Genomic DNA, 15,237 nt, shown 5'->3' with positions numbered 1-15,237 from the left:
TCCATGCTACTTGTATGCAGCCCTGCTACATCTGCCGTTTTCTTCTGCCCTGCCCCTCATGCAGAAAATCCATACACATAACTAAACTATAACTCTCTCGCTCTCCCTCCCCCTCTCTCTCTCTCTCTCTCATGAACACTACCCACCCTCCCTCTGGCTCTGTCTCACTCTCACTCTCTTCCTCTCATCAACACTCTCTCCCTCACTCTGTCTCACTCTCACTCTCTTCCTCTCATCAACACTCTCTCCCTCACTCTGTCTCACTCTCACTCTATTCCTCTCATCAACACTCTCTCCCTCACTCTGTCTCACTCTCACTCTATTCCTCTCATCAAACACTCTCTCCCTCTCCACCCTCCCTCTGGCTCTGTCTCACTCTCACTCTCACTCTCTGTATTCCTCTCATAAAGTCTTCTCTCTCTCCGCCTCTCTCCCCCCCCGGCTCTCCCTCTCTCACTCCCTGTCCTGCCCGCTTCTGTTCTTCCTTTCGTTCTCCCTCTCTTGCCCTCTCCTTTCCCTTGCTTTCTGCCGTGTCATTTTCCTTGCCCCCCCCCCCCACCCCCCCCCCCCCGCCACCACCACACCATGTGACAGTCCCAGATAAAGGCCAGCAGCAGCCTCATAGATCCACACTGGTTTCTCTGGCCCTTTCACGCTCCACCAGCAGAAGCCCAGGATCAGCACGGGGACTCTCAGACGTTTTATTCCCTTCCAAGCAGCAGCCATTTCCAGATGCTGGCCCGTGGTGGGCAACAGACTGCCAAGCGGGCTCGGGTGTACGCTGTTAGGCAGTACAGACGCAGGAAAGAATACAATGTAACAACAAAAAAAAAGGACAGCCATCGGGGAAGACAGAAGCCGGGCCGAACTGGGCTAATTAGGGCGGCTGGGGAAAGCTAGAAGCTCCGAGGGGCAAGAAAGAAAGTAAACGAACACTTGTGGGCTGATGGACGCTGCAGACGGACAGCTAACTGCTGGTTAGGTTCTAGAAAGACTGCAGGCAGAGGGAGGGGGAGAGGGAGGGAGGGAGGGAGGGAGGGAGGGAGAGGGAGAGAGGAGAGAGACAGAGAGAGAGAGAGAGGGGAGAGAGAGAGAGAGAGAGAGAGAGAGAGAGAGAGAGAGAGAGAGAGAGAGAGAGAGGAGAGAGAGAGAGAGAGACAGAGAGATTCCAGCTGGACATGATTCCACTCCTGGGGGGATGATCCAGAGTTTGGCTCTCAGAGCTCCAACTCCTTGTCCAGGACAGGGGGAGGTGGAGGACAGACCAGCACACCTCAGGAGCGAAGGAGGATGAGGAGGAGGAGCGCAACTCAGCAAGACAAGGACGTAGGGGGTGTACAAGCACCGTCGGAAAGTAAACACAGAGCTGTGGAAGGAGATTCTCTCTCGCTCTCTGTGTCTCTGTGTATATGCGTGTGTCTGTGTGTCAATTAGGCCACAAATAAAACACAATGAAAGGCATGCAGTGGAATTCATTCACGGGGGGTTGTCAGAAACACATACTGCCACAGTGTGCTTCAGATGAAACAAGGAGGAGACAAACGCCAGTGACTGCCTGCTTCATTCACTTACAGCTAATGGGACCATAAGGCAAGACAGCGGAGTCGAGGAAAAAAAACAGAGAGGCTCAGCTGTTTATGATATCACACACACACACACACACACACACACACACACACACACACACACACACACACACACACACACACACACACACACACACACACACACACACACACACACACACACACACACACAAATAAGCTCTTATTAGGAGCAACGCTTCCATTAGGAGCAAATTAATTTAAACACAGCAATTATGCTGATGCATCATTTCCCGGTACTTGGACAGGGGCATATAAGAAGGAATCAGAATTTCCAATTCCATGGTCAGGGGGAAAAATAATAAGTCACGCATTGTACCCACATTTAAGGTCCCTGGCTGCTCCTGTGTGATAGGCCTGTTAGAGGAGACCCAATGAGCGGTCGATCCAATCCAGTCTGGGAGTACGTATGGAGAAGAGGTGGGGGGTGCACTGGCGAGAGCTAGGTCCTTGATTCCGTTCCCAAGGTCCGCGGTGCACCTGCATGCCCCGGCTGCTCTGTTTCCACCACCGTCTGACGGGATTCACAGCAGGGGGCTTTTGATAAAAACGGTCCGCTGAGAAACGGAACGAAAAAAGCTGACCAAAAAAGGCGACACAAATGAAAAGTAGCGGAAAGAAGAAACGGTTTAAGACATAATTAATGTTATGCGAGAGATTTAGGACCAGACCGCCTAACGTGTCATCAAATGGATGCCACGGGATAGACCCACAGCCTGCGTCGGAACCCAGAGCAGAAGGAAGGGGTGTTGCGTAGGGCACCCACTCCGCTTGTGGCCCAGAAGGTTCTCTCCGTGCCATCGTAACAAACGTTGTGGCGTTCCCGGGGCAAACTCTCTTCTGTGCTACGGAATCGCTAAACGTCCACGAGGTCCCCGTTGTGTAGATGGAAAGGCCTGACTTAAGGTACGGCCACACTGAACGCGTTACGTGTGTTAGAGGCGTAGAAGATCTGCATTTTTGCATAGGGAACCATTACGCGCCCAACGCATCTGGCAAGTAGCCGTGTAATAAGCGGGATAATGTTTAGAACGTCGCTGGTCATTATCGAAAAATAAGCCCCTTCAGGGCGAAGCAAGTCACCTCCGCTGTGCGTCGGTGTCCTGTACGTCTTGCTGTCGGGCTTATTTTCCCGATAATGACCGGTGCTCTATACATTATTCCTTACATATATATTTAGCACAGTAGGCCCAAGTAACAAATGTGTACAAAGTAACATGTATTAAAAAAAAAGTCGGGTTGAAATCGGGCTCTGGCTCATAATTCCAGTTAATGTGTCGGGCCGGGCTCGGACAGAAAGTGCACGGGCTCGGGCCGGCTCGGGCTTGATTTTCTGGGCCCGATCTAAGCTTTATCATGCACCCAAACAAGGTTTGGCGTTTGGGTTTCCTACTCGCCTCGAACTCCGAGAACAAACACAGCGCAGCGATGGAGGTGATCTCAGCCATGTTTGTGGAGCAAAAGAAAAGTAGCGGGGGGGAAATAAGTCTTGGGCGGGCTCAACCAGCTGCGTAGGCGCGTTGAACCATTTTTGTGACACACAATGATCAAGCGTCAGGTTAGGCGCGTTACGCGTGCAAAACTTGCGAGCATAACGTGTTCAGTGTGGCCGCACCTTTAAGGGCTGATTATGGTCCCACCCACGTTCACGCAAGGCAAGGGGGTTACGGACCCCTTACGTCCGTGCGGACTCTCCTTGACTCCACCGCAAGGGCCGGACGTGCGCCTCCCATAAATCGTAACCTTCCGTCGAGGCGACGCAGCGGCGAGGGCTGTGATTGGTCCGCTTGCTAAAACCCGACGCAGAACCGTAAAGGTTCACGACGGCGTCGGAGCGTCTGCGTGGTCGTTGCGTTGCGGGAACGTGGAACCATAATCAGCCCTTTACAGTGGGAGGGGAATAATAAGTGCTTGGGGGGGGGGGGGGGAGGTGGGCTGGTGGGGAGAGAGGGAGGCATGGGGAGGGGAGGTGGGCTGGTGGGGGTGGGGGGGGCTTGCCTGGCACAATAAGTCCCACTTGTTAGCCAGTGACACAGTGTCAGGGATCGTGACAGGGTCCAGACGCTAGACAGCAGCTGCAGCGCCTTGTAAACAGACTGCTGTCTCGCAGGCACATTTGCACGGCCCTGCTCTCTCACACACACACACACACACACACACACACACACACACACACGCACGCATTCGCTAAGGGTTTGGCGGATAGATACTGAGTTATTGTGTCTCACAGCCCTTGTAAAAGGGACAGTGTAGTGCATTGTGTCCGCTGGGATTCTATAGCCCCAGAATGGGGACACACACACACACACACACACACACACACACACACACACACACACACACACACACACACACACACACACACACACACACACACACACACACACACACACACACACACACACACACACACACACACACACACAGACCTATGCCAGATCTATTAACCAGCAACAGCACAGATGAACTCTCAGGCTAACCTTCCCCCATCGCTTGTCTTTGTGTGTGCTTGCTTATAAACTTTTGCCTCTGCCTAAACTCTATGCCTGCAGGAATATGTGTGTGTGTGTGTGTGTGTGTGTGTGTATGTATGTATGTGTGTGTGTGTGTGTATATGTGTATATGTGTATATGTGTATATGTGTGTGTGTGTGTGTGTGTGTGTGTGTGTGTGTGTGTGTGTGTGTGTGTGTGTGTGTGTGTGTGTGTGTGTGTGTGTGTGTGTGTGTGTGTGTGTGTGTGTGTGCAGAAGGAAAGGGGGGGGGGGTGTGGTGGAGGGAGGTAGTTGAGGAGGGGTGAGTGTGTTTCGCACACTGCAGCCTCCCCCTCCCTCAGCAGTGATAATGAAGGGGGGTAAACGCACTACATCTGTCCCATGGAGCGTGGAGGGAGACGGGGGAGTACGAGGGAGGGAGGGAGGGAGGGAGGGAGGGAGGGAGGGAGGGCGGGGGTGAAGGGGTTAAACGTGCAGAGCTGCTCCTGCTGAGCCAGCAGCCGTACGTTAAAGTGCGAGGTTTCATTGCCGCAGATACAGAATGAAACTGCCGCCCATTAGTCACGCCAGTGACTGCAGCGGCTCCGCGCCGTTCAGCTTAACCCTCGCTGCGCCGCCAGGCACCTCCCCCCGCGAACAGCGCACCCCTGGCACACACGCGGCCTCGGGCGTACGGCTCAGCGACGAGGCCCGGGTTACAGCGCGACGGCTCCTGGACCTGAAGGACTCTGATATGGGAGGGACCGGGGGGAGTGAGAGTGACGGAGACGGAGGGGATTCTTTTGTCGAGCGTCTTCTTCTGCGAAGCGCCCGTACCGCGATACAGATTACGATATCAGTTTTCGAGAGAAGGGGAAGATATCCAGACCTCATTCAGAGTAGAGCCGCAGACAATGAATTGAAGTCCAGGCTGCACGTTGAACGACTTGCGTTGTTCAAATGGATGCCGGCCGGAATTCCGTGCGAAGCGTGGCTGCATTTGCCTGTAAAGCGGCCATGTTCCCTACTGTAAACTACTGTAATGACCGCTACAGAGAGCCAATCAGGACAAGGGCTCAGAGTCAATTAACGATCCAGATCCACGTAAGGGCATCTGCGACTATAGGCTACACATGTTAAGATCACACGTTAAATTGGAGGAGATATGTTGCATCTCCTCAAACACACGATACACGACTTGCTTCTGCACACATCTGTGTTGGGACAGCCTCCTCTGACGACCCCCCCCCCCCCCCCAATACACACAAAAAAACATTTTATCCTAATTAGATGAAAACGGAGCCTGACCAGCCTGCCGATCGGGGCAGGAACCCAGGGCCGGCTGCTCGTTGTCATCACAGCGGCTTTGATACGACAATCCACCGACACACTCCAGGCACACGCGGCAGGAGGCTAACCTCCCCCCCATTAATGTCCACCCCCCCCCCCCCTCCTCTATACGAGGTACTAACGAACCAATCAACATGCTCATCCCCTCATTTCTTAAAGATCGACTTTTGCATTTTAATGCTTTGTGATGTAGTGGGAGAGACAGGAAGGTATGGCAGAGAGAGGGGAGGACGCGCAGAAAAGGAATCGAACCCGGGTCGCTGCGGCCTAATGGCCCGCCCTCTACCCGTTGGGGCGCCCCCATCCACTCATTACTCCTCTCGCTACAACTCAAGTAACCGTGGCAACCGCCAGCAGCAGGTCTGAACCATGTGGCCCCGTGCGGCTCACCACGGCAGCGGTACCCAGGCCTACAAGGGGCCCAGCCACTCCCTGCTGTGATACTCGCCACCAGCTCATTCTGTTCTCATTAAGGGGTGAGAGATGGCTGCAAAGGGGAGTTCAGAAGCTACCCTCAACAGGTAACATAATGGTGACTAAAAGCAAGAAAGGAAATTAACACAAATACATTTTCTGTGAACGGAAAGTCTTAAGTGAAAAATAAAGTAGACTTATTGTTTGATCTTGGTCGAATCTGTTCTATTTTATTTGTATAGCCCTTAATCACCATTACAGACTCAATGGGCTTAAAAGGCCAATTTTTTTGTATAAACTCTTTATTTCAGAGCAATATCTAACAATGAGCAGTAAAGCATTGTTTGAATGGAAGCGCACAGCTTCTATGCACTCCAATGGAATGGGGGTTAGCTACTGGGATCGCGGTACGATAGCGGTGGACCCTGAATAACTCTGTGTGACTCCAGCTGCCGCCGCTGCTGTTTCTTACCCCGGTTTTGTCGCAGAGGTGCAGGGTGTTGAAGGAGCCCACCGCAAACACCTCCCCGTCCGGAGCCCAGGCCAGGGAGGTGACCGGGTAGTCCCGGGGAGAGGAGGAGTACAGCAGGCGGCCATAGCTGTCCCACACCTGCGGAGCAAAGAGCCCGTCAGTCACCGGGAGCCCGCCTCCCCCTGACACCAGGAGCAGACAGACCAGCGCTGCTCACCTTGTATTTACAGTCCTCGCCTCCCGACAGGATGAGCTCGTTCACAGAGTTCCAGTCCGCCTTCAGGATGAGCCCTTCGTGAGCCTTCCACTGGTGAGGAGAGGGGAAGAGGGTTCAGACCGAGACCGTCACATACAGACATCAGGCCACGGAGCACCAGATAGGTCTATGTGACCAGAGGCCAATAGGAAAGCACCGTCAGGCCATATCACATGTAACCAGGGGTTTAAAAGAGGCACTTTACCGTGGTTCAAGGACATTGTAGCCTGCCCCTGGGTGTACTCTGATTATTAAAACTGTTTGAGTCTGACTGACCGAAGCTGTGAATAGGCCTTCCGACATGTGGGTGTGGATCTTCATGGGGCCTTGATTTGAGTTGGTTGAGGGGGCAACAACCAAAGTGGGCACCCGCCTTGTCCCTGGGGTGACCTGTGGAGGCCTCGCTCTGGATACTGGTTCCAATTAGCCCTCGCCATTAACCCACTACCACAACACTCACACAGCACAGAGTAACCAGCCGGCGCTCACTCTGCTCCAGCTCCTTCTATATTCCTGCAGCGTACGCTTCTCTCAAGGGGTGTGTGTGTGTGTGTGTGTGTGTGTGTGTGTGTGTGAGTGAGTAGGGGGCTAGAAAGGTCACAGAGGTTATAGAGGGGATTCCTTCACAGCAAGTGGTTTCTTGAGGAGAGTTGATAGATTAGAAGAACGAGAGACAGTGTGTGTGTGTGTGTGTGTGTGTGTGTGTGTGTGTGTGTGTGTGTGTGTGTGTGTGTGTGTGTGTGTGTGTGCGCGTGTGTGTCTGTGAAAGCGCATATTAAGCGCTCCACTGTTTACTCAAGGTCCCAGGCCGTTCTCAGTTCCTAGAAGAACAATAAACAAATGTATACATGAAGAAAAAAGAAATGATCCAACTTTAGTCCAGCCGGACCATGAAGGCCAAGAGCAAGGGAGGGGGGACGATAGCAAACACCTCCTGAAGGATTCAGAAGGATACCTACCATGCATACAGGTCGATGCAGTGAGGTTAAAATTAACAGCTTAATCAGACAAAAAAAACTGTATTTTGGGCCCATTTGCTTGTTTTCTCCAAGCATTTAATTCTCTCTTATTTGGAGGAGAAACTAGCTAAACGAAACAGCTTTAGGGGCTAGGTAAGCTGGCCGATAGCCTAGGCAAGTTCATGCTATTACAATTGTGTGCCTGGCAGGATAAGTGGGATCTTATTTTGATCACAGCTCTGCCATTATCATAATATGGTGATTCGCTCTCAATTCGGTAAATGATACCGTGTGTGTATTTTTATGGTGAATAGGAAATGGTGGTAAGGGCTATAGAACAGGTCACTCTCACCCAATAATAGACTTGCTCTATTGCCTGCTTTTAGACATGCAAACACACTAACTCACAAACATAAATGCGCGCACATACACACACACCTGTATGACTTTAGCACTGGGTTGCAGGGGTTTGATGACTAATTGTCTTCCTGATGTGTAGAGGATTCTGTCGGAGTCTGGACCCCAGGCTACGGAATACACCGGAGAACCTAGGAAAACACGGTCACACAGAGTCCAATGAATACTGAGCCCTTTCCAAGATCGGGTCCAAACAAGCCCTTCATCAGCATTCGGAGAGCAGGGCGTCTGGGTCCGACCCCTCCCGGGGCATTCTGTGTGTGATGGTCACCTGTTCACACAGACCTCCCTGTACCTTCGACACCAATACATAGGGGTTGTAACGACTCACTGCGGATATGAGCCTAGCTTGGGTAACTCAAGGTTCAACACGACAAAACGCAAAGAGTGGAGGTCCTCGTGTGCTTGATCCTGTCAAACAGAGGAGTGAGAGGGCCAGCCCTCGGGCTCCACAGCCCTCCTCTCCTGGCTCAGAGGGGTCGAGGCCCGTCCCAGCGCTCACCCCCGGAAGCTTTCCGAGAGCCACGGGTCTGCAGGTCGCATCCCCGCCGCACCCCACCCAACCACACCAGAGCCCACTGCTCAGCAGAACACAACCTACCTGCGTGTGTGCGTGTTTGCATGTGTGTGTGTGTGTAGGTGTGTGTCTGTGTGTGTCTGTGTGTGTGTGTGTGTGTGTGTGTGTGTGTGTGTGTGTGTGTGTGTGTGTGTGTGTGTGTGTGTGTAAAGAGCTAGATGAGTGGTGGGTGGGGGTGGGGGGGGGGGGGGGGGTTCTGACATTTAACCCCACTCCAGGTGCATGTGGTTTCTCTCCGTCTCACAAACTCACCCAAACCAGTTTCTCTTTATCACATTTTTAATCATCTTGAAGAATAAAAAAAGTTCACAATCTAAACATTGCATTCTCAACGGGCCCTCTGGCGGAATACCTGTAGGGCCTTCAGCAGAGGTTCTGTAATGGTTCAAGCTTCAACGATATTAACAAGGGCCAATTCTGAAGAGGGCAGGCTGAGCTTGGGCTGTCCTCCTCACCAGCGCCCACCTGCTGACCGCGTGGTCCACTCATCTGCTTCCACTGAGGCTCTGTACAATTGCTCCGTGTTCACTAAGCCACAGGAGGGTTCTGATTGGGCCAGAGATATTTAAAAGCGCATTGCCCATTATAAGTCTATCAACAGGGATAAGTGAACAACACTCGACACTTGTTCTCTTGTGATCCGTCAAACATTACAATATACCGTCAAAACAACCGCGTTTTGAATATATCCACCAAGCCCTTACGTTGAGGCTGTATGTTTCCGACAGGGTCAGGGTTAAAGGTTGCATCAGCGATTCTAGGCTGAAACATAAATGATCACATTCATCTGATCTTCCCACACGATCCGCTAGCTGCCCCGCCCCATAAGCAGGCTGTCCATTCCAACCAATCACCGACAAGGGGTGTGGGTGTTGTGGGGTTTTGCGCTGCGTTCATGATTCTGGATGCACGAAACACGGAAGGGAGGGGCGGGCCGGCTCTGTTCGTTTGGGAACTCGCTTCAAAACACCAACAGAAGTGACGTCGCCCAGCATCGCTGATACAACCTTTAACATCGGAGTGGACTTCTTAGACTGTGGGCCGAGCCCGGAGTTGAAGCGCTTGCCAGAAACCACCGCGCTTAAACACCCTGGCCTGCACTGTGTCTCTGTTCTGGTGTCCACCATTCAGCGACACGTTCTCCAGCCAACCAACCCGAGGGAAGCGCACGTGAAGGCTAACCCTCAGCTTCAGCCGGGGTGTTCCTCTAGACAGACCTTCTCCCTTATCCTCCACCACGCTCCTCTCTCGCCACTAAGCTAGCAGGGTCTGATGAAACGATTAATGAGCGAGGCGCCTGAAACGCGCCCACTGGCAAGAATAAATGAAACATTATCGGTTGTTCTAAATGGCCTCACTCCAACATTACGTTGTAACGTTATGGTGCATTCAATAAAAAAAGGGAGGGGGTGATAATGGAGCAGTGTCTTCATTTTCTGTAATCCGCTTTCAACTTCGGAGGTCTAGTGTGCGTGTGTGTGTGTGTGTGTGTCAAAGTCATTACACTTGAGCAGCAAACATAATATCACCTACAGTGATTACCTTTGTACTTGTTAATTATTGAGGCCAATATCTACTAAATCACACTAGAGGGCAGTGGTTGAGTGCGAGATGTTGAATGATCTTACGAGTGTTTAATTTAATTCAAGTTGATTGTGGGCGCAGGTTGGATGGCCACCTCGACTGAACAGCTCGATATCGTTATATGCATGGGACCTAGGCCCACACATGTGGGGGCCTTGTGCCGTATGTTGTCGTACCTTGCTGTGCCAGTGTCGAACGCAGCATACCACTTTTAGACCAGATCTTTATCTGCCCATCCTCTCCAGCTAGACAAGAAAAGAGACAAGCGTCATACTTATATTATACACGCATTGCAGATTTAGGCGGGTAACGAATGACCGAATGATGTGCGTCATCGGTGCAAAGAGGGGACAAGCATTAAGCACAGTTGCATGGACAGAGAGAGGGAGCGTTCTTACCTGTGATCAGAGCCGTGCCATCGTAGTTCCATCGCCCGGCCAGAACGGCTCCTTTGTGGGCTTCCACGCTCTTCTCGATTCGTCCGCTTTTGGAAGCCAGATGGAATTTCCCTGCAGGGCAGCCAGAGGGAGAAGGGCAGTTAGTCTCAGTCACGAGGCTGTCGGAGTTCAGGAGAGGGATGTAGTGATGCAACCGGCACCGCAGAGAGGCCGACGAGTCATTACATTTTTCTAGCAAAACAACACAACTCAAAGGTTAGAAATGCACTACCAAGAGGTTCTTAAGATAATGCAGTGAAAGACAATTTAAGTCTAAATGAACACAACATAATATCTATTAGACAGGCATGGAGACGTCGGAGATACTAGACGTACTATATGCTTTGTGGTCAAGATTATTAAATAAAGCTTCCTTTCCTATGATTTCTGATCGCCTAAAGCAAATCAGCTTGCTACTGCTCGCTCCTGGTTCTAAATTTAAGCGCAACACTGAAAGTGGCCCCTGTTCTGCATGTCACCGTTTCAGGACAGCAGCTAGCGCTCATAATACCCAGTTTTGGCTGAACTAATACCACAATATAAACAGGTTAAAAAACGAACCTAAAAATATCCAAAAGGATTTCTAGATACATACGAAGAGCACCTCCCAACATTGAAACAGAACAGAAGGAGAACAGAGACGTAATAGTTGGCTATCTTTCGTGCTGGTTTTGTTGGTAATATATTAAAGTTGTGTTTCATCCTTAACATTCATTATGTAACATATTAATTACATATATCCATGTGTTAAATTAGGATTTAACCTGAAAATCTTTGTCTATATCTTGGGGAAATCTCTCCAGGATAGCTTGTCTAATAGACACTGTTCACTGATGGTGTGTTTCTGAATCCTGGGACGCCAGCCTTCCGAGTTGCATCACTTCGTCATTACCGGTCTCAAAGTATTTATAGCGTTCCTGTTCGTCTTTGTGATTGTGTCAAGAAATTGGCTAGTCGTTGTTTATTGTTAGCTACATTAGCCTCTTTAGCGAACCAGCCCGAAAACAAACACAACTTTACAGTGTATTGCACGCACAGCAAGACCGTGCAATGCATAAATTGGTGACTGGAATAAAGTAGCAATGTAATCAAGCGTGTAATGGCATTTAAAATAAAACAATAAAATAAGACAATAAAATGACCGATGTGGTACAAATACAAAAAAAAAGATATCTCCTTAAGGGCACAACCATTTTGTTGAGAGCTTCATCACTACTCTCCGATTTTCGAAAGATGAAGACCAAAAGGGGGCGTGCCTCCGAGAAATGCTGCAAGAAAGCTGGGAGATCTTCGACTTTCGACTCGGAAGTCTGGCGTCCGAGGATTAAGGAACACACCATGCGGCCAAGTCAGAGACATGAGCGACTACTGCGTTAGTCTCACGATGACCACTCTGTGAAAAGGGTCTCTTGGTCCTAGCTCATGTAAGGAGATGCATTTGTCCTGTTGAACTACAGGTCCTATAAATCACAATCATACAACGTGGTTCTTGTAAGGGGGTGCTGATTCATGAATGTATGACTTATGTTGTAGTTTAAGTATTGTATAGGTGCAGGCAGAAGTTTCACTGCGAACGGAGTCGACACAATCGGTAGAACCACTTGATTTGTTTACTTTCAGCAGCTTGCTGTGTGAGATGAAGCTCTTTAATTAATTGCATGAATTATGGTGCTCACATCGCAGCTAATTAATATTGGCCATATACCCATGTGTCAACGGCTCAATCAGCAGCCACATTTGTTATGAGCCAAGCAAGCTTGACATGGTCCATAGCATGTCAAGAAAAGTGACATCACATATCAGCCTGAAGGTGTAACAGGATATTTACACAAATCTTACAAGACATTGGGAGTCATTGACCTTGAAGACAGGCATCAAAACAAGATCCCCACCCCTGTTAAACAAAATTACCCAATTGGTATTTGACGATGTTCACAAAATCAGCGAAAGGGTTCATAAACAGGCATGTGTTACACTGTTAATGCAGTTATCCTGTGCTGTGATCTACTGTATGTTCACCACATGCAATAATAGAATGCCAGACTGTATAGCAAATGCATTTAATGTATTCAAAAGAGCAAATCTATCATATGTGTGGAAAAATATTGGCCCTTTTTCATGTTTTTCATATAAGTGGGCGATAAAACCGTGGACTGGGCGATATAATTTCCCAGACGCCAAAGCCATAATAGGAATTGTGTTATTCTGAACCCTTGTAGCCCAGTCCCAAGTCATGTTAAGACAAACATATTGGGTTTGAGGAACATTAACATCACTTCATCCACCTCTAACTCACTCGGTGAGCTAAAGTTGCGGAGGTCATGTGTTGAGAAGGGCAGACTGAGAAGGGTCACGGGGTAAGAGACCGTCGGCTAGTGTTGGCACTACAGTCGTCAGAAATACGAGAGACATTTGTCCGAAGGTGAGACAGGCTGCGTGGCGAAGTGGATCGTAACAAAAAGTAAATAGCAATAAAGTTTTCACTACTCCCCAGCTCTGCCAGGGAAAATTGCTGCTTTGCTGTTTGTGGGTGTGTTTGTGAAACTCTACACTGCCATTAGTGCTGGGAGCACATGCTGTCAGCCATCCCTTTGCACCCCGGCCTGTAGGTCTACGTCTGAAACTCCCAACGAAACTCCAGGTCAGACGAGCACTTCCATTGTTTCCTTATGTCTTTAGGAGAGCAGTGGGGGAAATAATAGGTGGCTACCATCATATAATGTACCTAAGGCCAGAAAATATCCAAATGATTCCTGAAATTAGAATATATTGGTTCAGCTTGATGGCGAATTGTTCCAGAAATGATTAAGCATGTCAAACAAAGTATGCAAACACATTTAAAATGAATGTAAATGCTCACTTGTACATCAATATAGAATAGGTCCTGAATTCTATTTGTCCAGTTGTTTTCTTGGAAATGTACACTAAAAGTTTAATCTGTTGTAGGTGATCCAATATTGAGTGCATGCTCTGAAAGCCTCACCTTGACTCTTAAAGGATTGAATCACATGAATCCTATGGTTTGATCTATGATAATTGGGCCTCCCTGTTTAACTTAGTAATAAGTCAAATTATAGAACGAAGAGCATTCAATGGGTCCTTAATTCAATTCTGAGCGGTTTCACTCATTGTAATTATAAACAGCCTACAACCACTTTTTTTTTCCTTCAGTATTAAATCAAATGGGGTTTGATCTTCAGTCAGATTATAGTGTGGCCCTTACTCAAATATTGTCTGATAACCAACAATATCACATGGTGCCCACTGGATTGACACACTTCTACTAGTGTGGGTGAGAGACGGAGCCGACACCACTGTAGAAAGAAAAAGGGTTTTAACTTGCCATCAGTGCTTGTGAGGACAAATGTATCCGCCTGTACCAGCTTCTTGCCTCCCACCGTTTTGGGGAACCAGTGCAAATCAATGGGGTAGGTGTCCTCTGGCAGCCGGACCACCAGGCTCGTCTCACTGGTCAGCAGGTTCCATCGGAGTATCTGATGGTCCTCACTGCATGAGAACAATTCATCGGCTGTGGTCCATCCCACGCAGCTCACAAGTTCCTTATGTGTGCCAGTGTTAAGAAAACATGATTATTGCTGAACATGTTGGTCTATGAAAGGTTGAGTTCAATATAATTTAGCAAGACAGAAACAAATACATGATCTCTTGTCGTCTCAGGAATGACTTGTTTCGGACGTCTTGTAGTATTAAAAAGGATATGTTTTGGCTCCTTCAGAAGCGATGTTTTCAACCTCATGGTAGCACGCTGTTGCTGTTGGGCATGAATACAATAAGGTTACGTACTAGTTAGAGTACACCGTGGACCCCTTATAAGCTTAGCCAATACAACAGAACTTAACAATACAATGGGCAAAATGGTAGCACTATCAAAACAAGCATGAGAGCCGCCAGTGTACAGTGTACAGAGGTCCTTGTTTACGTCGTGACATCGACGTCTGTCGTTGCTACGGAGCCACTGTTGCTATCGTAGCAACAGTCAAACATAAAAGCTCATGTTAACTTACCCTTCTGTATGGGACATTCAATAAAGTGTCCCGAGGCACGTCAATACAACCGGTGTACGCCTACTACTCGTTTAATTCAAGGTTGAGTGTATAAATGAGTGTAACACATGAAGAACGCACACACCTCAGGTATGTGTTGCTACCCTTTACAGCGCTAACCTAATTTACCGCGAGAGCTAGCGGATCATAGACGCTTTGGCTCGTAGTTCTCGCGAGAGCTCATGGTCTCACTTCCTTGGTAACGGATTTCCCCAAGTTTTCAGAGAATAGCAATGGTAAGATGTATAGTTTACAACAATGTTGTACGATTAAAACACAAATAAAACTCATTGTTAACTAACTGATTTATATTTCGCCCGAGTCCATGATAACCTACTCATCTGGGCGGGGCTTAACTCTGCGCAACTAAGCAACCGTTTGAACATGTAGGCTGTAACAACAACAGTCTACTTCATTCCACCGGTTGAATTGTCTAAATACTTAGAAGTGGTACCAGAGGGCTCTGGTGGTACTGGCATAATTGTAAATTGATTTTAATGTTTATATTCAAGCTTATATATATATAATATCTGTGTCGTATGAGGCCTCCCGGGTAGCACGTGAGTGCTGGCGCCTCGCCCCCTTTTTGAATTTTGTGTTTTGTTTTTTTTCTGCTCCCTGCCATTCTAAC

General features: G+C 49.0%; 1 protein-coding gene across 1 annotated transcript; it reads right to left on the bottom strand.

The window, feature by feature from the left end:
• Positions 1–5,893: 5,893 nt before the first annotated feature.
• Positions 5,894–14,909, bottom strand: ift80 (intraflagellar transport 80 homolog (Chlamydomonas)). The gene is made up of 8 exons (XM_060075129.1): positions 14,568–14,909; positions 14,265–14,314; positions 13,886–14,109; positions 10,504–10,614; positions 10,282–10,350; positions 7,966–8,075; positions 6,530–6,619; positions 5,894–6,450 (listed from the first exon to the last, which is right to left on the bottom strand). The coding sequence occupies exons 2-8, from the start codon at positions 14,297–14,299 to the stop codon at positions 6,160–6,162; spliced, it is 930 nt and encodes a 309-aa protein (XP_059931112.1). The 5' UTR covers positions 14,300–14,314; positions 14,568–14,909; the 3' UTR covers positions 5,894–6,159.
• Between the last annotated feature and the right edge of the window lie 328 nt (positions 14,910–15,237).

The sequence above is a fragment of the Gadus macrocephalus genome, chromosome 16 (assembly GCF_031168955.1).
Source record: "Gadus macrocephalus chromosome 16, ASM3116895v1".
NCBI lineage: Eukaryota > Metazoa > Chordata > Actinopteri > Gadiformes > Gadidae > Gadus > Gadus macrocephalus.
Note: the sequence above shows the minus strand (reverse complement) of the source record. Positions and strands in the feature narration are given on the sequence as shown.